Raw genomic sequence first — 24569 nt, 5'->3', positions numbered from 1 at the left:
GACCTCTAGTGATAAAAAAAATAAAAAATGAAACAAATAAAAAATAAATAAAAAATAAATAATTAAATAAAAAAAAAAAATATTAAAAAATTAGAAATAAAAACTACAATAAACTCTGCTAAAGTCCTCACATACTAAAATTCTTCTGGAATTGTACAGTTCATATACAGGGGGTCCTCGAGTTACGTTGGAGATCCGTTCCTACGGACCGACGTAAGGCGATTTTCGATGCAAGTCAGAATTACCATAGCCAAAGATACTTACCTAACCTAAAACACTGTAAAGTCATACGTATATATCAAGAAACAGAACTAGGCCATAGGAAAATGAAAGGGAGAACATAATTACTGTATAGCACAGAAAAATGAAACTGTAATAAAAAAACAAACATAAAACAATCTTTTTGCCTTTTCTTGAATTAAAACGAGGCAAATTGGGATAGGGCGTTGATGCTGGTCTTCCAGCCAAAGAACAAGAAGCCTTTTCTCAATCATAAGCCTACTACGTTTTTTCGTAATCACAGTCAATTTCATGTGCTAATCCTTTCACGTGTTCAAGGATGCGAACTCTATACTTGATAATAGTCCCGACTGTGGTACGACTTAAGTTCAATGCGCGGCCGATGTTCGTTGGCGTTTCTCCCTTTTTTGCCCTTTTAATAATGTCTAATTTCACTTCTAATGTAATGGCTTTTCGTCAACACACTGCCATCGGAAAAGTCTGCCTTACGTTTGGGAGCCATATTGAAGGGTAAGAAGTCACAAAAAAACACAAACACAAAAGTGAGAGAGTGGATGTAAACAAAGCACACGGTACCCAAAGAGTGTATGCAGGGACTCAAGCAATGTGCCGTCTCTCCCAAACAAACACCGCATAACGGCATATTCTTCCGCCGCGCTCACAAACAAGTTTGCCAGCGACATTTGAATTTCACGTCGTAATGCTTCAAATCGAAATTTATTTTTTAAATTATTTATGGGATTACCACCATAAAGTCGAAACACTGCATGTCGAGGGCCCCCTGTATGTTATATTACGATTGTCTTCTGGATTTGTACAGTACAGGTTGCTATTGAATGTTCAGGGGAAAAAAAAAAAGAAAAAAAAACCTTCTCCAAGTCTTCTTGTATTGAGATTTTTCTTTGTGGTTGCTATGAAGGATGAAGATGGGTCCTCCACATTCTTGTAATGGTTAGACCATCATTTTTATTCAGATTCGGATTATGTTTGAGCATTTCACATGCTTCTTTGAATTTCCGCTCGAACCACGTTTTGGTGCAGCATAGGGAATTAGTACCTTTCAAATCAATTCTGTAGTGTTTGGAGTGCGTGATCAGGGAGAACGGTTTTCCGAAATGGGGGTATTTAATGTGTCGTTTGTGTTCATCCTTCCTGATTGGGATGGTTCTCCCTGTTTCCCCTATGTATGGTATGTTACATATGCACTGTATTCTGTAAACCACTGTGGTAGAGGATCCTTGGAAGAACTGAGTAAGTGTCTTAATTTTGTCAGGGATTTAAAGGTGGTTTTGATGTTGTATTTGTGTAGTGTTCTGTCTATTTTTTTGGAAATATCTCTAACATATCGTATGGCAACAGCATTGATGGTCTCATATTCATGGTTAAGAGCTTGTTCATTTGAACAAATCGCTTGAGCTCTGTGTTTAAGTGCTTATGACCCCAAATTTTTGTGTTGTGGTGATAAGAAGTTTTGTGTATGTACTGGCCTGTGTGTGTAGATTTGCGCGAAGAAAATTTGAAGGAAGACGTATGACGAGTGTGTCTAGGAACGGAAGAGTGTTGTTTTTTTCTATTTCAATGGTGAATTGGATGCATTTGTGTTGTTTGTTCAGGTGGCTAAGGAATGTATTTAGTGCTTCACGGCCATGGTGCCAAATGGCAAAAATATCGTCGACGTATCCGAGCCAGATTTTGGGCTTTAGGTAAGCCGACTCTAGAGCTCGTTGCTCAAAATATTCCATATAAAAGTTCGCTATTGGGGGGGAAAGTGGTGAGCCCATGGCTGTGCCCTCTTTTTTTTTTAACTACAGGAAAGCACAAGACAATTACAACGCCACAATGAAAAGAGCAGCCAATCACCCACAAACAAAGTTAGGAGCAACCAACCACCATCGCACCACTGTCTGGTTATCAACCAATGAGATTACAATCTCACCCAAAGTGAACTCTCGCTGCTGAAGAAAGGTTTAAATTATGCCATTGCACAAAGATCAGTAAATAAACTTGATATAATTTATCATATCGAGAGAGGTTAAGATCCCTCCCTGCCAATTTAGCTGACAAAATACGGATTGAAACTGCTTGTTTACTAAATTCAACCAAAATATTAAGCAGCAACCTAAACAAAGTGGAAAAACTAGCCCTCAAATCCCTAAAAAATAACCAACATTATTATCACAAAAGCAGATAAAGAGAATTCCACTGTTGTTTTAAATCAGACAACCTACATAGAAAAAATGAACCATTTGGTATCAGACCAAAACACCTAACAAATTGTAAATTATAATCCCACGCAACACAATAAAAAGAAAACAACAGAATTACTTAAATCAGTGAACACGTGGCCGGAAGAAACAATTAAATAATTAATACCTCAGTATGCCTGCATGTCCAGAATTTATGGCCTGCCAAAAGTTCACAAAACAGACACACCATTACGTCCAATTGTGGAAGGAATCGATAGCCTGAATTACCCAGTAGCCAAAAAAAATTTAGCCGCTGCACTCAAGGAATTGGTAAGTCATTCCCCTTCCTACATAAAAAATACACAGCATTTCATAAAAAAATTAAAAACATTACACTCAATGACCAAGATCTATTAGTCAGCTTTGACATAACTTCCCTTTTCACCAATGTCCTAATCATTGATACTATCTTGCTCTTACAGAACATATTTCCACATGACATCACGGCCCTCTTTGCCCACATACTCTGCTCCGGGCATTTCGTGTGGCAAAACAATTTTTACCTTCAAAAAGAAGGTACAGCCATGGGTACACCACTTTCCCCCCCCGAATAGCGAACTTTTATATGGAAGACTTTGAGCAATGAGCTCTAGAATCGATGTGCCTAAAGCCCAAAATCTGGCTCAGATAAACGATATTTTCGCCATTTGGCCCACGGCCACGAAGCACTAAATACATTCCTTAGCCACCTGAACAAACAACACAAATGCATCCAATTTACCATTGAAATTGAAAAAAAAAAAAAAAACAACTCTCTTCCGTTCCTAGTCACACGTCTTCCTTTTGGCTGTCTCTCTTTCTCAGTCTACCGCAAACCTACACACACAGGCCAGTACATACACAAAACTTCTTATCACCACCCAACACAAAAACTAAGGGTCATAAGCACCCTTAAACACAAAGCTCAAACTATTTGTTCAAATGAACAAGCTCTTAAACATGAATATGAGATCATCAAACATACCTTTATAAAAAATGGATACAGTATAAAAACCATTCACAAGATCTTCCACAGAGATACCACCAATAACAAAAAAGATTTCAAGAATGCTGTTGCGATACGATATTTTAGAGGCATTTCCGAAAAAATAGACAGAACACAAACACAACATCAAAATCACCTTTAAACCCCTGACAAAATTAAGATATCTACTCAGTTCTTCCAAGGATCCTCTGCCACATCTAGCCCACCCAGTGGTTTACAAAATACAATGCACATGTAAAAACCATATATAGGGGAAACAGGGAGAACCATCCCAATCAGGAAGGATGAACACAAATGACACATTAAATACCTACATTTTGTAAAAACAGGCCTTTCCGACCACGCAGTCCAAACATAACACAGATTTAAACATCCTTTGTTGTTTGGCTTTTTATCTTAACTAAAATAACACAGAATTGTTTGGAAAGGTACCAAGTCCCTACACTGTACCAAAACCTGGTTTGAGCGGAAATTCAAAGCAGCATGTGAAATGCTCAAAAACATAATCTGAATAAAAATTATGGTCTTACCATTCCAAGAATGTGGAGGACCCATCTGCTACCTTTAGCAGCCACAAAGTAAAATCTCAATACAAGAACTTGGTGAAGTGTTTTTTTTTCTCCCCGAACATTCAATAGCAACCTGCACAAATCCAGAAGATAATCGTAATATAACAATATGAACTGTACAATTCCAGAAGAATTTTAGTACGTGTGGACTTTAGCAGAGTTTATTGTAGATTTTATTTAATTATTTATTTTTTATCACTACAGGTCAGGCTAAGAAAGAGATTAGTTAACAACGTAGATTTAATTTAGCTTTATAGAGTGCAACAACATGTAGCTTGGTTCCCATACACATATATCCTTCTGATAATGACCTCAATACAGGGGTTGAAACGTCAAGTTATTATTTTATTAATAATCAATAAAATAATCTTTTCAACACGTGTTTTATGTCCCTAACTTCCTATAATATTGATATCTTTATAAAAAATACCTTTAAATAATCTTTTCAACACGTGTGTTTTATGTCCCTAACTTCCTATAATATTGATATCATCTGCATATGCCAGAACTTGTATTGACTTGTAGAAGATAGTTCCTCTTGTATTAATGTAAACTTTTTCAAGCACTATGTTAAACAATAAGCATGCTAATGAATCCCCTTTCGAATACCGTTTTTGAATTTTTAATATAACACTGAGTGTTTCTCATTGTAGCTTTAACTAACGCAATAAGTGTATGAGGTATCTGTAGCTCCTTCATTGCAATAAATAAATGAGACCTCTCTATGCTATCATATGCAGTCTAAAATCTATGAAGAGATGGTGTGTTTCAATTCCAAATTCATTGCATTTTCAAGTATTTGGCATATAATAAAAATCTAGTCTTTTGTAGATCTTCCTTGATGGAATTCATGCTGATAATCACCAATAACATTCTCCACATAGGGGTAAAGTCTTTTTAATAGAATGTTGGAGAAAATTTTATAAGTGGTACATAATAAATTGATTCCTTTATAGTTGAACAGATTCATTACTTTGCCTTCTTATGCATAGGGCACATTACATTCAGATTCCACTCGTCTGAGATAGTTTCATTAATCCAGATTTTGGTTATAAGTTGACACAGCTGCCTGAAATATTCTGTACTGGAATTTTTTTTTTTATTAATTATGCTTGTAGCATATCCATTTATTGCTGGGGCATCATTGTTCTTAACTTTTGTAATAGCTGCTTCCACTTCAGCAATTGTTGGTATTGGTTCAATTGCTTCTAGATCTCTTTGACTCTATTTTATCCATATCATCCAGCTGATCAGATATATTAATATTCAATAGGTCATCAAAATGCTCTAACCATCTTTCTTGTATCCTTTCATTACAACTTAGGATTATTACATAAATCCAGTTTCTATTTAACTTCTGATAGTAGGTCCTACTTTTATTTATACTCAGAGATATTTCATTTCTTTAAGCTTGTCCTCATAGTGTTTCTTCTTTCTATTCTTACACACTCTTTTTTCTTCCTTTCCAGCTATACAATATTCCTCTATAGCTTTATGAGTGTGATTCCTTTGCTGCATTCATCTATATGCCTCATTTTTTGCTAGAGTCATATGTTCACATCGTCGAACCAGTGGCTATATTCAACTCTACCTACTTTTCCTAATACTATATCTGCTGTTGTTGCTATGAAATTCTTAAGAATTTCCCAATCATCATTAACACTCTCACTATCAGTTAAAGTAGACAGGCTTTCATTAAATTTTTCACTATATCTGGCTTTGACTTATGATTCATTCCATCTTGTATTATTAAACTTTCAGGCATTTGAGATTCTGCAGTTGAACAAGTGTCTTGCATCTATTAACATGTGATCAATTTAATTGAAGATGTTTCCATTAGGAAACTTTCAGGCCATTTATGATTATTTTTGTGATTAAACATTGTACTGCCAACTACATATATAATAACATATAATAACAATTATAATAACAACCTTTGATGAGATGATCAAATCAAAAACTTGAGAAATTCATTTTCTTTACTTTTGGTTACTATCTCATCGTCCCAAACTACATTGTTGTAATTCAAATCATCTGTAATGATTGCCCGTTTTACATTTGCTTGACTAATTTGCTTATAGATTTCCTGGTCACCAACATTCCACGTTACCAGGTCTATAGCAACATCTAATGAAGTATTTCATCCTATTTACCTCTATCTCACATCATACTACCTCAAAACCACTATCACTATCTCCCCCATTGCATCTCTACCTTGTATGATAATAACTCTTTCTATCATCAATAGCACTTAACCTCCCTTTTTATGCTTTCTATCTTCATGCAAAGAACTTGCTCCATCATACCTCATCATCATCATCATCAAATTCCTGCCATGTACCCTCAAGGGGTGTAGAGGATATGATAGTACTACATGAAAAATTTACATCATTACTAACTTCCTATCTACAATTTTCCTCCAAATCAGTCTATTACTTGTCAAGACTCCAACATTATCAGATCTTATATTTCTATCATCTAAGGCACTTTGTACTGCATCAATCCACCTATATCTTGGTCTTCCTCTGGGTCGTTTTCTTGCCAACCTGGAAGAAAACACTTGCTAATCTTTCCTCGCCCATTCTATTTAAGTGACCATACCACCTGAGATTAGCTCTGCTAACTCATTCCTGGATGCTGACAATATCAAGTTCTTTCCTAATATCCTCGTTTTAATATGATATTGCCATTGATGCTATCTGTTCATGCCTCTAATCTTTCTCAGGAATCTCATATCTGCAGTCTCTAGTCTTTGGTCAAGAGTTTTACTTTTGACCCAGCTCTCAGATCCATAAGTTAAAATTGGTTTGAACACAGTCTTGTATACAGCTAATTTAGTATTCCAACTAATTTCTCTCTTATTCCATATGAATTTATTCAATTGATTTCCTACCATACCGGCTTTGTTGATTCTGTTGTCTATTTCTATATTTAATTTACCATCTTCAGTAAAAATCGTGCCTAAGTAGGTGAAATATTTTACTTGTTCCATAGGTTCTTATTCACAACACAGTTGACATTTTCAATGATTCTGCCTATTTTCATTGTCTTGTTATTGCTGACCTTCATACCATATCTATTACAACAGTTATTCAATTTAGTCAGAGAATTTTGCAGACTTGTAGCAGATTTATTTAGAAGTATAACATCACATGCATAAAGCAAAGAGCTGACATTAACCTCTCCAATTTTGATATCATGCTTAATACCACTTTCCTTCGTAATGTGACCCATATAGATAATGAATAACAGAGGGGATAATGTACATCCTTGTCTCACACCAGATTCAACATTAAATCATCTTCCTGTACTTCCTTCAATTCTAACTGCTGACTTACAACTCAAATAAAGACTAAGTATTGCTTGATATAATGCCCCATTGACACCATATAACTGCAGCGTATTGAATAGCTTCTCTCTTGGCACCTTGTCATATGCCTTTTCCAAATCGACAAAACTTAAATACAGATCTTTGTTATATTCCTATGCTTTCTCGACTATTTGTCGTAAAGTGAAGATCTGATCCTGACAGCCTCTATTTGGCCTGAATCCAGCTTGTTCTTCACCAAGCTTCTCTTCCACAATTCTTCTCAACCGTTTCTCAAGTATACTTGCATAAATCTTACCACAAACACTCAGTAGGGAAATACCTCTGTAATTCTCACATTCAGTTTTATTTCCCTTTTTATAAACGGGTACTATGAGGGCTCTACTCCAATCATCGGGAATTCGTCCCTCTGTCCAGGCTTTCTGAACTATGCAGTGCAGCCACTGTAAGACTTTTATACCACCATACTTCAGCATTTCTGGTCGAATATCATCTACTCCTGCTGCCTTTCACACATTTCAAGCCTTTGATGGCTTTTTCTACTTCACGTATGGATATGTATTCCTGACTGTATGCCTGTTGAGTGCTTTTTACCACTGTGCTATCACTGCTTGTTTCATTTAGCAATTTTTCGAAGTAAGTACTCCATATTTCGAGGATATCTTTATCTCCCGTTTTCATGTCACCTTTATCATCTCTAACTCCTTTTACAACACTCTTTCCTCCACTTCTAAGCTTCTTCAACAACCTCCAGAATATTTTGCCACCTTCTTGATATTTATTTTCTATGTTCTTGCCAAAGTCCTCCCATGACCTTTGTTTAGATAGTTTTACAAAGTGTTTAGCTTTCTTACATTTGTCTCTGTATTCTCTAAGAGCACAAGATGACTTATTTTTCCAGGAACTTTTGATATGCTTTCTTCTTTTTCCTTCACTGCTTCTTTAACTTCCTGTATCCACCATGGAGTTCTAACTTTTCTATTCTTGCAGACAAATTCACCACATGCCTCTCTAGCTGAATCAATCATAGTTTTCTTCAAGGCTTGCCACTGCAACTCCAAGGTTTGGTTCCTGTTCTCAAACTCTTTCATTTTTTTCTTCAATAATCTTTGTGTATTTTAGTCAACAATTCACATCCGACAGGTGATCAACTTTTATTCCCTTTAAAACTTTCTTACATGTTATTCTTTTCAATATGAAATTCAATTTTGTCCTGCTCAAGACTAAATAGTGATCACTTCCAATTTCAAATCCTTTGTACATTCTGGTGTCCTGCACCAGGGAGAAAACATCACTATGAACAATAACACAGTCAATGCGACATTTCTTATTCCTTGCCTCTTCTCTCCATGTGAATTTGTGCACATTTTTATGTTGGAACATGGTGTTAGTAATAACCAGTGCATGTCCTGAGCAGAAATCCAACAGGTATTTGCCATTATTATTAGCTTTGGTCTTTTCTTCAAATTTTCCTAAAATATTTCTGTATGTCTACAATCATTTCCTACTCTGCTATTTAGATCCCCAACAAGGACCAACTTTTCCTTTTTCATTGTGTCAGTTGCTTTTTTTTAAAGCCTCAAAAAATTCCTCCACTTCTACCTTAGTAGAACTTTCTGTCGGACCATAGGCACAAATAAGGCTCATTGTCAGGTTCCCCATTCTCATATTTGCTCACATCACTCTACTTGAGACTGCCTGCCATTCAAGAAGATTAGCCTTGTATTTTGTGTTGAATACTATGGCTACTCTTTCTTTTCCTTGATTGTCATTGCCTGAATATAACATTTTGTATTTATTGCTCAGAAAGATCTCACCAGTTTTTGTCTTTTTTGTTTCGGTCACCTGTATTATGTCGATCTGGTACTTATCTAATTCCTCAGCTAGCTCCATTTCTTTGCCATTGAGGTTTCTTATGTTGTTAGTACTGATCTTTAACTCTGGTGATGTTGAGTTGGGGTTTGTTTTCAGATTTGTTCCAGTAGCTGACTTTTCACTGTTCACACTGGTTCCCTGGCAAAAACAATGGGGGCCTTGTTTAACCGGGCGATGCCCCAGCCAGCATGAAATTTTCTCATGTTGTACCATCATTTTGTATTTTGGTTTAAGCCAATAAGAATACAATTTGGTTGGCAAAATCCCAATTGCCAGCCCATCCTCGTTCATTCAGTATCCAGGTAGATACCCAACAGGGTGAACTACAAGACGGTGAGGATTGGACATTAGGTCAGAAGCTCTGGTCGGTTCTCCACATTTCTTTAAAGGCTATGTGGAGATTTCCTCTCAGTTATACAGATCATACCTTTCCATCTCTATTCCTGTCAGGATGTCATCCTCATCCAGTCATGTCTCAATTTATCCAAAAAAGTTTGATTGAACGAATTCAATCAATGCAACCATTTCATTTCCTTTGTTTCTGATACTTCTAGTATTTGCATACAAACATAACTCATTCCTTGATCTATAACAAATTTCACTGATACCACTTATTAGATGTGACTTCTCTATACTTTCCTCAAGCCATTTTTTTCTCCCCAAAACCTTTTCAAATCTGTTTTCCCTACATCTCCTTCCTTGTCTAAACATGCATTCATATACTCTTGGAGCATCAACCTTTCTCACACTGTTTCCCCCTGTTCACCTTGAGTCTCCCCATTTCCCTGTTTGGCTTGTACACTTGTTTTCTCATTGCTTTTTACTTGCTCAGATTCATTCTCTGCACTCATTATTGTCCCTTCCAGCAGCAGTATCGCCCAATGACTGACACCAAAACATTCAAATGCAGTCCATCACTATTATACAGTTGAATTGTACCTTCAAACTCATTCCACACATTAACAAACTGTATTGCTTTCCCCTCACACATTTTTGCTAACACATCATTCATAATTCTTGCTCTCCACCTCATCTCATCACTGTCACACAATGACATTTTTCCTATCACACTATTATATTTTATCCTTCTCAACAACTTCCTGATATCCAATCTTACATTCTCCTTGTTCCCAGTCAAGTCATTTGTTCCTACTACCACTACCAACTCCTTTTCTCACTTACTCCTCATGATATGAGGAGTAAGTGAGAAAATAGAAAATTTTCTCATGAAAATCGAAAGTTGCATGTGCAATTACAGCACACTCTACTGGTCGAAACTATAAACACCTTTATTACTTTTGTTCAAAGGGCTGTCCTGTAAAAAATCAATCTCATTTTACTTAATAGGCACACTGTGTAGTTAATTTCTTGAGTGTATTATAAGTTTTTATTAAACAGTTAAAATTCAAAATAGTAAAACTTACCCTAGCAAACCACAAAATCTGAATTTATGATCAAGATGATCTAGCGTTTCCAGATCTGCAGGCTCTAGTACAAAGTCAAATATCTATGAAATAATTAAATGCATACTGTAATATAGAAAAAAACAGAAAAGAAAAAATATTATTAGTGATATAGTTTGGCAGACCGATGTTTTTAAAAAAAATTTTTTCCCCCCTGTTTACAGCAGCATAATTCTTTACTGCGTCTTTCTTAACAAAAATTATGAGGAATTTCATTCTATTCTTAATATGCTTCAGCTCACTTTTTCATTTCACTCAAAAGTGAGATGAGGAAACTACAGAATACTCCATTGTTCAGTTGGTATTGATGATGCCCTATGTTTGGAAAGAACTGATTTCAATCTATAATGGGAAGAAGTTTTATAAAGGCTTTTTGATTTAAGATGAGTTAGTCAGATAGCCAGCTGCATAGAGGTGGTGGTGAGTGAGGTTTTTCCTCCTGGAAACCTAGGTTTTTCATCCCTGTAAAAGAGAAAAATGAGCCAGAAGAACATATGCAATTATCAAAAATAATACACTACTCTCTTATGGCCTTAGATGCTTTGATAGCTCTAAGAGAGTAGTCTGTGTATTCTGAGCCACACAGACGCTAAGACTTAGTCTCTATGTGGCCCAAAATACTTTGCTTATTTGAAAGGAGGACTTTCAACTTCAAAAAGAAGGATCAAAAATAACACATTTCACTTGAAGACAAAATACTACAAATATGAGAATTCTGAGGACAAGAAAATTTATGGAGTGATAAGATTAGCATCAATGGTAGAACCATATCAAAAACAAAAACAAACAAAAAATGATTATTACTTATTATTACTGTCAAATCTCAGCTAATCACAGCATTCCATAACATTCAAAGGAATCGGCTTGCACAAGGGAACGAGAAACTCCTTACTTTACACATTAATGTCATCTGCATAATTGTAACATAATCTAATGTGATGTCCTCACCAGTTTAGCGATGTGTCTCTTATTCAAAATCTGTGAAGCCACAATAACTGCTCCACTCCTCATAGTTCTCTCCAACTTTACATCATCTGGAAACTACTGCAAATCCCATTTGTACCTCTCCCAATATCATTAATATATAAATGATCCCACAACAGAACCCCTAGGGAACACACACAAATTGCTGGTACCCCTCAATCGGCCAATCTCCTATCAGATGCACTAATATAATAGTTATTGAATCAATTCCAATTTAGTTAACGATAATAATTACCAGCTTGTCACATGGTAATTTATTAGAGCCTTCAGAGAGAGATGCATATACACTATATGCATCTCTCTCTTATCCAATGCATTTATTTCCAAATATCTTCTACCTCTTTTATAGTGCTTTTATCCCACTTGGTGCAGGGTCTGCTATGATTATGTGACTGTGAGAAACCTCAACTGGCTTGGTGCAGAGACTGGCATTGGGGGTTGTGGTGATGGGGGGGGGGACGATTTTCATGTCTGTAGATGTGTGTATTCGTGAGACAGGTTTGCCTGTTCTGGGGGATGAAAAATTCAAGTTTCTGAGTGAAAAAACACTACCTCCATATGAGAATGGCTAACTCACCTTTAATTGAAAAAGACCAGATAAAGATCCCTCAGCCCTTGGGCAGGAATTGAACCCAGGTCTTTCTGACCAAAGGGCTTCATCTATACCAACTGAGCTATGGAGGCTCTCCATTTGTTACCCCATATGCACATTTTGAAAAACATAGTCTCCCTATTTCTTCATGGTTACACATGGTGATCAGCATTCATTATTAAAATTATGGAAACAATTACTGTGTTGTATTAAAACTTCAGTTTAATATAAACAAAATAATCACTCGATGTTTCAACCTTCACAATTAAGTTCATCATCTGGAATATACATATATATATATATATATATATATATATATATATATATATATGGGGGGGGGGGTTCTGAAAAGTTCTCAGCCTAACAATGAAAAAATGATATAATTTCAAAATTATTTTTATTTTTCACATACTCTCCCTTAAGACTAATACGTTTATTCCAGTGATGCTCCAGTGCCATTATCCCATCACTGTAGTGGCTCTCAGTAAGATCTGAAAAATATCCCTCTACAGCTGCAATCACCTCTTGATTTGAAGAAAACTGCTGACCAGCAAGGAAGAGTTTTAGTTGTGGTAAGAGACTGAAGTCAGAGAGAGGAGCCAAATCTGGGGAACAGGGTGGATGTTCCAACAGTTCATAGTACAAATCCCTTAATTTTCCCATTACCAAAACACCTTTGTGAGCAAGTGCATTGTCCTGATGAAAGATGATTTTTTTTCCCTGCAAACCAGGTCTTTTCTCACAAATGTTTTTGTCTAGTCTGGTTAAAAGATAAGAACAATATTCCCCGGCTATCGTTTTATCCATTTCAAGATAATTAACAAACAAAATGCCCTTAGCATCCCAAAACATCGATGTCATGACCTTTCCTGCTGATGGAACCGACTTTGTCTTCTTTGATGCGGAACAATCAGCTTCTTTTCACTGTTTTGACTTCTGTTTGGATTCTGGTGTGTAATGATGAATCCAAGTCTCATCCATAGTAATTAATCGATGCACAAAATCAGTTATATTCTTGTTAAAATGCTACAAGCACTGTTCAGAGATTTTCTTGTGAGTGCATTTTTGATCTGCTGTAAGCAAGCACAGCACCCATCTTGTGCAAAGCTTTTTCATTTGCAATTCTTCATGCAAAATATATCCTGCACGTTCTTTAGAAATGGTTATAGTGTCAGCATTCACGCACTTTGACTCGCCGTTCATTCAATACCATATCATGCACTCGATCAATGATTTCTGATGTTGATACACGTTTTGGATGTCCTTCACATGGATCATCTTCAAGACTGGTATGTGGCCATGTTTAAACTCGGCAGCCCATTTCTTATTTGTCGAAAACGAAGGAGAAGAGTGCCCATAAACTTTTATGAACTTTGAATGAATTTCTTTTGGCATTAAACTTTCTTTTACAAAGAATTTTATAACCACACAATACTGAATTTTATCCATTTCAAGGGACATATACAACACTTGTGCTTCAGACTATAAAACAAACTACTTGATAGAATGACTACTACCAATTTCATATGGATGCTTATGACAGATGTACCAACTTAGAAAAAAAATTGTGCCGATAGTGTTGCCATCTATGGTTGAAGCCGAGAACTTTTCAGACCTCCCTCATACAATGAAATAAGCTAAATTACAATCTACATGGTATGCTAAACTTACATTAATTTGGTCAACCATTAAAACTGCTGGCCTGACCTCTGGTGACGTTTATAAATAATGTCCATAGCAAAAATATCATCAACGTTCTTCAAAAAACCTCATCAAAAATGGGTATAATTTAGATTACAGTAAAACCATAACTATCCCATACATTAAAGGGTTATTAGATAAAATTAATAGAATTCAACACCATTATAACTAATAGGAGTGTGAGGAAAGATAGTAAGCATGTTGCCTAGGTATGACAGTGGTCAGATGAGGCAGAGACCAAGGATTATTACTATTATATTATTATTACCCCAAGACCGCATGAAGTGATAGACTCATCTGGGAGGTCCTTTTATCACACACACACAGCTCATCATACCATGTCTTAAACACACTCACACTCCTTGCAGACACCACAATCTCAGGCAAGGCATTCCAATCATTCACAACTCTGCACGAAAAAAAACATGCCTCTCACTCCCCTACTTACACCCTCTTTATACAGTTTCCAGGGATGACCTCTGGTTCTCCCCTGATCTCCCACTATTCTCTGTAGAATTTCTCCACCATTGATCTTATAACAACCCCTTACCAACTTGTAGGTCTCTATCATGTCTCCCATCTTCCTTCTCTCCACCAGACTCTGCAAATTACATCTTCTCAATCTTTCCTCATACTCAACATTCCAGAGGTCAGAAACTACCTTAGTCAGTCGCCTTTGGACCCTTTCCAACTTCTCTTCATCTGTCTGAAAACCCGGTGATCAAATCTGGGCACAGTAGTCCATGTGTGGCCTAATCAAAGCCTTATACAATGGAACAAGAATCTCCCTACTTCTACATGTCAGTGTCCTCTGCATCATTCCCAGAAGTCTTTGTGTTGTCTTCACAATTTTGGCGATGTGTCCCCTAAATTTTAGATCCTTATCCACTATCGCCCCCAGATCTCTTATTTCCTCTACTTCCAACAATATATTCTCACCAAGCATAAATTGTGCATCCCATCTTTGTTTTCCAAATTTTAAAACTTACCATTTTGCACATTGAACTCACATCCCCATTTGCTTGCCCAATCACTCAATTTATTCAAGTCTTCTTGCAAGGCCACAACATCTTCACTACTCTTTATGGTTCGTCCCAACTTTACATCTTCTGCAAACAACTGAATATCTCCATCCAAATCTTCGCCAATATCATTAATACACAAGTTAAACAGTAATGGCTGTAAAACAGACCAATGAGGCACTCCACTAGTGACTTTCCTTTTTCTGGATATCGCACACCCCCATACACAACTTGTTGATATCTATCAGATAGCCAGTCTCCAATCTAATGCACTAATCTAATATCCAATCCCATCTGCTCTAGTTTGACTGTCAACTAATCATGAGGTACTCTATCAAAAAGCCTTCGCGAAATCCAAGTATATTACTGTGTATCTTTCTCCTCTGTCCAAGGAAGCAGTCACTTTATTGTAATAAGTAAGTAGATTACTAAAACATGACCTCCCTTTAGCAAATCCATGCTGTCCATCAAAGATAATCCCATTGTTGTCAACCCAACCCTGGATCCTAGTTCTCACAAGCTTCTCCAACAACTTAACCACAATACCTGACACACAGAGAGGCCTACAGTTTGATGCTTGAGTTCGATCACATCCTTTATGAAGTGGCACAATCTTGCCCTCCTTCCACTCCTTAGGAACTTGACCAAATGCAAGACTCATATTAAAAAAAAATATGTCAAAAATTAGTCAACTCCCTAGCACATTCTTTCAGAATATGTGGTGATATATTATCAAGTCCCACAGCCTTATTTACATCTAGTTTATTCAACTCCCCCAAACACCTCTTGCTCGCTTACAGTCAGTCTCTCCTCCCCATCATCAACTGATCTCAATCTCTCTATGAAGTCACATTCACAAGATTGAAAGATTTTTATGAACTGCTCATTAAGTATCTCCACCAGACATTCTGCAACAGCTGTCTTTATACCATTTCCTCCAATCAATGTCATCCTTCCATAATCATTCTTTCTTTTGCTGGCTACATGTCAAAAGAACTCCCTTGGATTCTTTTTGGCTTCATTAGCTAACTGCTGTTCATACCTCTCTTTAGCTACTCTCACCAACCAAGTTATCCTCCTTGCCTGGTCTTTGTAGACCTCATGAAATTGGTTATTTCCACTTCTCTTATGCTGCCTCCACAATGCCCTTTTTCTCTGTATCGCATGCTTAATCTCTTTATTCATCCATCTCACACCTACCTTATTTAACCTTCTCACTCTTGGAATACATTTATACATTGCATCTACTAGATAGTTTTTGAAAATCCCCCAAGCTGCATTGATCTCTTTTCCAGCTAACTCCTCATTCCATGCTACACCTGCAAGCTGTCTCCTGAGCTCTTCATTATCACCCCCCTTGTAGTTCCACATATACCCATTTCTCACAGGGGTCTTCGCACTGCTGACAACCACCCAGGTAATCACCTCATGGTCACTCTCACCAATTGGTGGATGATTTGACACCTCATTTATAATTATATCCTTTGATAAGATGACCAAATTCAAGACCCTTAATGCTCTTGTGCCCTATGTTACAAACTGTCTCAGGTAGTTATCCCTCAAAAATTCAAAAAACTCATTTTCTTTAGTTCCAGTTGCTATTTCATCACTCCAGTCTATATTGCCATAATTAAAATCACCCACAATGATCACCCTTTTCTTATTTGCTTGGCTAATTTGACTATACATTTCACTATCACCACCATCCACATTACCTGGTCTATAACAACATCCCACCTCCATCTCACACCATACTGCCTCAAAACTACTGGCACTATTTCCGTCTTGCATCTCTACCTTGTATGGACATAACTCTTTCTCTATCATCAATAGCACTCCCCTCCTTTTTTACCCCTTCTATCCTCACGAAACATATCATACCCTTCCATCTCTATTCCTGTCAGCATGTCATCCTCATCTAACCATGTCTCACTTATTTAGGCAATCTTTGGGTGAACAAATGCAATTAGTGCAACCATTTCATCCGCCTTGTTTCTTATACTTTTAGCATTGGTATACAAACCCAACAGCTCATTTCTGGATCTACAGCTAGTTCCACTGATACTACTCACTCAATGATCTCTCCATGCTAGACTGGGGCCATTTCCTATTCTGCTTCTTCATTTTAGAACATATCCAATGCCTCAATCACTCTACTCATTTTAGCGCCTGGAAAACATACCTTCTGCATTCTATCCTCTAGCACACTTTTAATAATGGCGTCGCCATACAACACCACTTGCTCATCTTTCGTTAACTCTTTCATGCCATCATGATTTATTTTAATAGTTTTGAAGTGAATTCTCTTAATTTCATTCCGCATCCATTTCATTTCTTGCCTCATCGAATCCAATTCAACTTCCGAATCTCACGATACATTCTCTCTATCATTCAATCTTTCTAACCTTCTAACTCTCGATCCCCTCATTTATTTATGAGAGAAAGAAGAGCACCTTAAGAGAATTTGTCAAAAATTATTATTATTATTATTTAGGCTTCCAAGGAGTCAAAAGACTCATCTTGGGAGGTCCTTCCTAGGAAGCACAAGTCTATCAAGACTCAACGTTGGGAGGTCCCTCCCAGGAAACACAGAGTCTATCATACCACTCCTTAAACTCATTGACCGTTCTCTCTCTCACCACTCTATCAGGCAATGCATTCCATGGTTCAACCACCCACCATGCAAAGAAACCACTCCTCACCCTCTTGCTCAGAGTTTCCTTTCATAACTTCCAGGGAATAGCCCCTTTTCATCACTCCTTTCTGCTGTTCAACCAAGTGAAAAAACTCCCCACTGTCAACTCTGTAACCACCTCTCCTTCTATGCACCAAACTCTGCAGTCCACATTCCCTCAGCCGATCCTCATAACTAACATTGTAAAGTCCTGAAACTGTCTTTGTTATCCGCCTCTGAACTCTTTCCACAGTTAATTTATCCCCTTCAAATCCCGGGGACCAAATCTGAGAACAATAGTTTAAGTATGGTGTGATCAGGGTCTTATACAACGGAATGATAACTCTTTTATCTCTGCAGGTCAGCATCCTTCTCATTATTACAGCAATTCTTTGTGTTAACTTCACCACCTTTGCAATATGTCCCTTGAATTTCAGTTTTCTATCAATCATCAGCCTCAGATCTCTTGTCTCCCCTACTTCCTCCAGTATAACTCCTCCCATAGAGTATGCAGCATCCCATCAATGTTTCCCAAACCTCAAGACCTAATATTTTGCTGCATTAAACTGAAATCCCCCATTCATTTGCCCATCTATCTAGCTTATTCAAATCCTCCTGCAGGGCTACCACATCTGCACTATTACTAATAATCCTTCCCAGCTTCGCATCATCTGCAAACAACTGAATATCCCCTTGCAATCCACTGACAATGTCAATGATATAAAGTTTAAACAATATAGGTCCCAGTACTGAGCCCTGTGGGACCCCACTTGTAACCCTCTGCCTCCTTGAAACTGCCCCACCATACACAACTCTCTGATACCTATCGGACAGCAAATCCTGAATCCAGCTGACATCCAAAGCCATGTGCCGCAACTAAAATATCAGCTTATCATGTGGCACCCTGTCAAATGCTTTCACTAAATCCAAGAAAATGGCAGTATATGCCTTTCCCTCATCTGCTGATCTTGTAACTTTATTATAAAAGGCTAGCATATTACTAAAACGAGAGCGCCCCTACACAAATCCATGTTGACTCTCACAGATAACATTACCTTCATCTGCCCAATGTTGTATACGGTCCCTAACTAATTTCTCCAAGTTCTTAACAACTACTGATGACACACAAACTGGCCTATAATTAGGCACTCCCAGTCTGCTACCGCCCTTATGCAATGGCAGTATCTTACCTTCCTTCCATTCCCTGGGCACCTTTCCTGTAGCCAGACTTTCATTGAAAAGCCAGGTCAAAGGAGCTGTCATTTCCTTAGCCCATTCTCTCAAAACTCGTGGTGAAATACCATCCAGTCCCACAGCTTTACTGACATCCAGAGTACTCAACATTTTGAACACGTTCTCCTCCTGAACCTCTAAACCTCGAACCTGCCCAATTAAATGTGTTTTAATTAGGCAGATATAAACCTGTGAGTGATATTTCTAACAATGTGAATGGAAGTGGTAGAGAAAGAGGTGAGAGAGTGCAACATCAGTAATACAGAAGTTGTAGAAGGAAAAAAAACAGAAAAAAGTATAATGACAGAATATTACAGCTGAGATGAGTACCTCATAACATAAACAATAGTTGGATACACTGGAAAAATGATAAGCAATTATGAGAAAAGTTAAGAAAGTTAAATATCATGTGAAATTTATTTTCATATTATATTTGTAATATGGAAGCCTTAGACAAGAAGTGGAACAAGTGGAAGATATAATAGTATTAATCAGAAAAAATGACTTAAAAGTAGATAAATATGGTATGAAAGACCTATTGAATGAAAAAAAAAAAAAAAAAAAAAAAAAAAGTCAAGATTGTAAACCTCTTGGTGAGTAAGCTCAGGCAGAGTGCTGTGATTGCAAATGATTCAATGATTTAAGACAAAAGGCTACAAAATGCTAAACATTTTGAAGCCAGTTTTAATTTATTATGTTTAATTCTACAAATATCTGTTTAAAATCTGATCCTGAAAGCTAGAAACAATTCTTTCTAGAAACTAGAAACAAGTATGCTTGCATAAATCTTGCATGGAACATTCAGTATGGAGATTCTCCTTTAATTCTCATATCCATGTATTCTATGAATTGCTATGAATCCTAACCATCTGCAATTCATTCGGGAAGTATACCTTCATATTTACTTTGAATATTACAGCTATTTATTTCTCTTCTTGATCATTGTTGCATGAATACAACATTTTACAGTTATCTGGAAATGCATTTTTTTCGGTCTTGTTCAACTGGGTAGCACAAGTTATGCTGATTGCATGGTATTTATGCAGTTTTTCTGCTAACTCCATCTCATGTCTGCTGAGTTTGAGTTCATTCAGTAGATGATTTTTTACTGATCCTAATGGTTCCTTGATGAAAGCAGGGGGAGGCTTATTCAAATTAAGGGGATATTAAATCCCACATTGTTTTAAAACCGAATAAGAAACTCAAAGATTGGCATCAGAGAGTTTCATGCCAAATATAGTAAACTATAAAAGTATTGGCGGTTACTAGCGTGAGGTAATGCAGGTAGTCCTAGTATGTAGTACAATCTCAGGCAACTCATTGCAAAGGTGGGGAAAGTTCTGATCGTTAATCTTGGTATTTTCCATAATGTAAAAACACATTTCCTAGGAAATGTGTTTTTATATTTTACACTGTAAAATTTTACAATGTAAAAACATTTTTTTACATTTTACATTTTACAATGTAAAAATGTGTTTTTACATTTTACACATTTCCTAGGAAATGTGTTTTTACATTATGGAAAATACTAAGATTAGCGATCAGAACTTTCCCCACCTTTGCAACGAGTTGCCTGAGATTGTACTACATACTAGGACTACCTGCATTACCTCACGCTAGTAACCGCCAATACTTTTATAGTTTACTATATTCGGCATGAAACTCTCTGATGCCAATCTTTGAGTTTCTTATTCGGTTTTAAAACAATGTGGGATTTAATATCCCCTTAATTTGAATAATGTTTATATCACCGAAATGAAGCCTATTGGCTCTTTATATTTAAGTAAGGGAGAGCCTTGTTAATTGGACAATATCCCAGTTAATATGACATTCAATCATGTTCTACAATTTGTGTGTGGTGTGAAGTCATCACAGAATACAATTTAATTGCCTAAGTTCTAAATTGCCAGCTCATTCTTATTCATTCAGTATCCAAGTGGATATCTAGTAATAGGACACACCACAAGAAGGTGAAAATATGAGGGTCAAATTATAGGCTGTTAGCCTGTAAGCTAACTTCTTGTAACGATTTTTGTATTAGCTGCCACTATACTATACTATGAATGTTACTAACAAGTTTTAAATTTATAAATACATACAGAATATACAATCTACTTTTATCTAATGCAGCATATAGACTAAAACTAAAAGAGCTATTCTTTTTAGATATTGCAAAATAAGTTAATAATAACCAAACTTTCTTCAACACAGGTTAGTCTCATGCCAGCTTGTTAAAAGGCAACAGTGCTCTCCAATGTGTTTTAGAAGCCCAGTTATCTGACTACAATAGGCTCTTTAGGCAAATACGAAATGAAATGAAACAGACACAAGTGCCTCTCCTTCGAACACACACTAGTTACATGAATACCAAATGTATCAGAAATATTAATAATAAAATAATAATTTATAGGACCCTCCCCCCCCACAATGGAAGGTAATTACATAAGTAATCACCCCATCTCCTAACAGTATAGCATCCTCAAACAATTTGCACACCGACCCAGGATTTGTTTGAATGACATTGCCACTGAATTCAGGTATACCTTTACAACACTTTTTTTTTTTCACAATGACTACAACTCCTATATAACAGACAAAATACTGCCTGTTCCCTATCCCTCCTGTAACCAACACACAAGATCTCAGCAAACTATTCCTATCCCTTCAATCCAGGGGGGGGGGGGGCATCTGAAAAGACAGCTAAAATTCTTTGCAAATATAATCTTTATGCTACTTTAAAATCACATATCCTATTAGGATGGGTTCTTCATCCTATAAAACAGACAAATCAGCCATCAGAACACACAATTAATAGACATAATGCACTAGCTCATAGCCTGAATTACTTTGGCTGTAAAGATCAGCTTCATCCTGTTGCACATCCTGAAGCACATAAAGTTCTTTGTGCCTGAAACTTGGCTTACCTTGGACAGACTGGTAGATCTGTTAACATCTGCTTTGAAGAACATAAAAATTACATTTGTAATAATCTGTATGGTAAGTCAGGGCTGGCAGACCATGCTCTGAATATTTCTTTATACAGGGTTAAATGAAAGAAGAAGATAATTGTGGTGCACAGCAGTTGTTATAGGTCTGAGAAATATTTGTGGAAATGGCATCGACTATGAAACACCTCCTTAACCTTAACAAGTATGGCTGCATTAATTTGCCAAAGATTTTGCAGATAGTCATTCTAAGATTACATTTAGCCTGACATATCTAAATTAGCTTTGTTTTTAACTGGCCTTGGTAGGACATTAGTTACTTTTTAGTTACAGTTTGAATTGTCCTTACAACATTAAATGCCATGTGTTATCCCACAGTTGTGATTTGTAGTCTGAATATGCTGGTTAGAAGTCTAGTAAAATATTAGTAAGTTCAATAAATGCATTATTTATTTTCTTCTGGTGTTGTTTATACTGCAGAGCACTATTGAGGATAACACCAACATCAAGCCTATGTATAAACATACATACATTACACAGAAAATTGTGAATCAAAAGTCAGATGCATTGCAGATCTTTAGGTTTTTTAATACAGAAATTTATGCATTATATCAGTTGAAACAATGCATTGAAGCTTTATGCAGTAGTGAAGCTTAATTTGTTCCAACTGCTTAAAGATGTGTTCAATATGATTTAAACTTGATGTGGAATTATTTATTCCTCATACATTAGCTCTCTTTTAAAAATATCTTGACTTTAAAAAGAAACTGTGTAAAAACTGTTGAATGACTTTTCCAAAAAAGAAAAACCACAAGAGGAACAGGATGGGTTCTTGTAAGGGAGAGGAACAGGATTTAATGGCAGCTGTTTGCTCTGCTTTATCACTCATAAATCTTCAAACCATTGATAGCTATAAACTCAACTACCAGTGGTGACTAAAGTGGAAATGAACTGTCTAAAATTTCCAAAATTTAGAGATTTAACAGTTCCATCCATTCCATTTGGTGAATAAAAAGTATTTGAGGATTTAAGAAGAAAACCAAAGTTAAAATATCAACTTCTTACTTTATAAACTGATAAAATATTTTACTGAACTTAATTGGTTTTTAAATTACACCAAAGCATCTAAGATTAAGTGGTGATTATTTCTATGTTGCAAATGTTCTTGGCCAGTATGTACACCATATTACATCAGGTGAAAACCCTAGTGTGTCTTTGTATGAGGCTGCACAAAAATCATAAATATTCTATTCAAACTATTATGGAATTTTGTAAATAATGGAAAGAGATGTAGCAAGAGCACAAGTTAGGGAGAAAGTCATACTATTTCATACAATAAATATATTGTGTTAGACTGAAGAGACAGTTTCATTTCCACCGGTAGCCAATCAGAATGGCCCAAGACTCACTAATTATAAACAGCATCTGGTCAAGAGATGGCTGACAACTGCTGCCATGTTATAGTCTTTAATCCTAACACAATATATTTATTGTATGAAATAGTGCGGTTCTGCATCTAATTGTTTCGAGTTTATGGGAAGAAAAAAAAAAAAAAAAACTGCTTGTCTGTGCCAGAAATTGACTAACTCGGAAACTGGTCGAACAAAGGGTTAGAAAGATTTCTCTAGTTGCCAACCACGCAGCCTATCACTGTAGATGCAACTGCTACTTCCACAGGGCTACACAGGTCTTAAAAAAAAGTTCAATGTTTATTATTATTATTCGTGATACCTCCAAGGAGTCCGAAGACTCATCGCAGGAGAACACCCACTGTACAACTCTCTGTCTCCACTACTACACAGAGCCTCTACTACCAATCACCTACATCAACACCATCTACTACCCACAACCACCACCACCACCACAGCTAGAATTTTTTGTCTGTAAATTACGTCTGTTCTGAAGGGCTGATTTGTCTGTGTGCGGGATGAAAAACCCAAGTTTCTGGGAGAAAAAACCCTGTTGCCTCCGTATGAGATCGGCTAACTCACCTTCAATTGAAAAAGTCCATATAAAGATTCCTCCCATCATGATGAGAATCGAACCTAGGCCTTTTCTAATCGAAGGGTGCAACATACCGTCATTCTTCCAACTGCGCTATGGAGGCTCACTCGTTATATGGCCATATTTAGGGTTTAACACAAAAACAAGTGAACAATGAAAATAAATAACAAACACGGTAATTTAAAAAAATACACAACTTTAGTGTTTTTTTTTAAATTATTTTTATTATGTTTGTTATATATTTATTTATTTAATAACTAAAGTTGCAGGATGGTGTGAACATGTTTGCTGAAGAATGGTTTTTGTTAACTCTGGCATTATGAAAAGATTCTCCATAACTTGGGCTGACATTAATTCTTGTTAAGGTTCAGGAGAATTTTTAAAACTCTTCAGACCTGCTGAAAAAAAAAGAAGTCGTCGCTGCTATTAAGAACTATTTCCCCATTCCCAGAGAATTTTGTGGATGGTGTCGTTCTTGTGAATAGAATATCTAGGTTTGATCCTTAATTAACATCTAGAGTAATAGATGTTTGTATAGTTCAAAGATTGTCATAAATATTGTCTATAGACCGAAGTTGAACAAGCACAATCTGGTATGCTTCAGGGAATGGTATGGGATATATACTTCTATAATCATGTTAAAATTTCTGGAATAAACTACGTAGAGACATGAATAAAATAACCAATTTATTAACTAAATTAAGTTTT

At 36.4% G+C, this 24569-nt stretch overlaps 1 protein-coding gene across 2 annotated transcripts in view; it reads right to left on the bottom strand.

The window, feature by feature from the left end:
* LOC150109448 (aldo-keto reductase 1B-like) overlaps positions 1-24569 on the bottom strand; it is a 212260-nt gene that overhangs the window by 32646 nt on the left and 155045 nt on the right. For both annotated transcript variants that reach the window (XM_090408381.1, XM_090408374.1), the window contains exon 9: positions 10668-10750. In XM_090408381.1, coding sequence (XP_090264507.1) covers positions 10668-10750 — 83 coding nt within the window. The remainder of the gene's footprint in view (positions 1-10667; positions 10751-24569) is intronic.

Source organism: Typopeltis vanoorti, chromosome 2, assembly GCF_054136105.1.
Source record: "Typopeltis vanoorti isolate ZY-2024b chromosome 2, IOZ_Tvanoo_1.0, whole genome shotgun sequence".
Classification (NCBI taxonomy): domain Eukaryota; kingdom Metazoa; phylum Arthropoda; class Arachnida; order Uropygi; family Thelyphonidae; genus Typopeltis; species Typopeltis vanoorti.
This window is presented reverse-complemented; position numbering and strand designations above follow the sequence as displayed.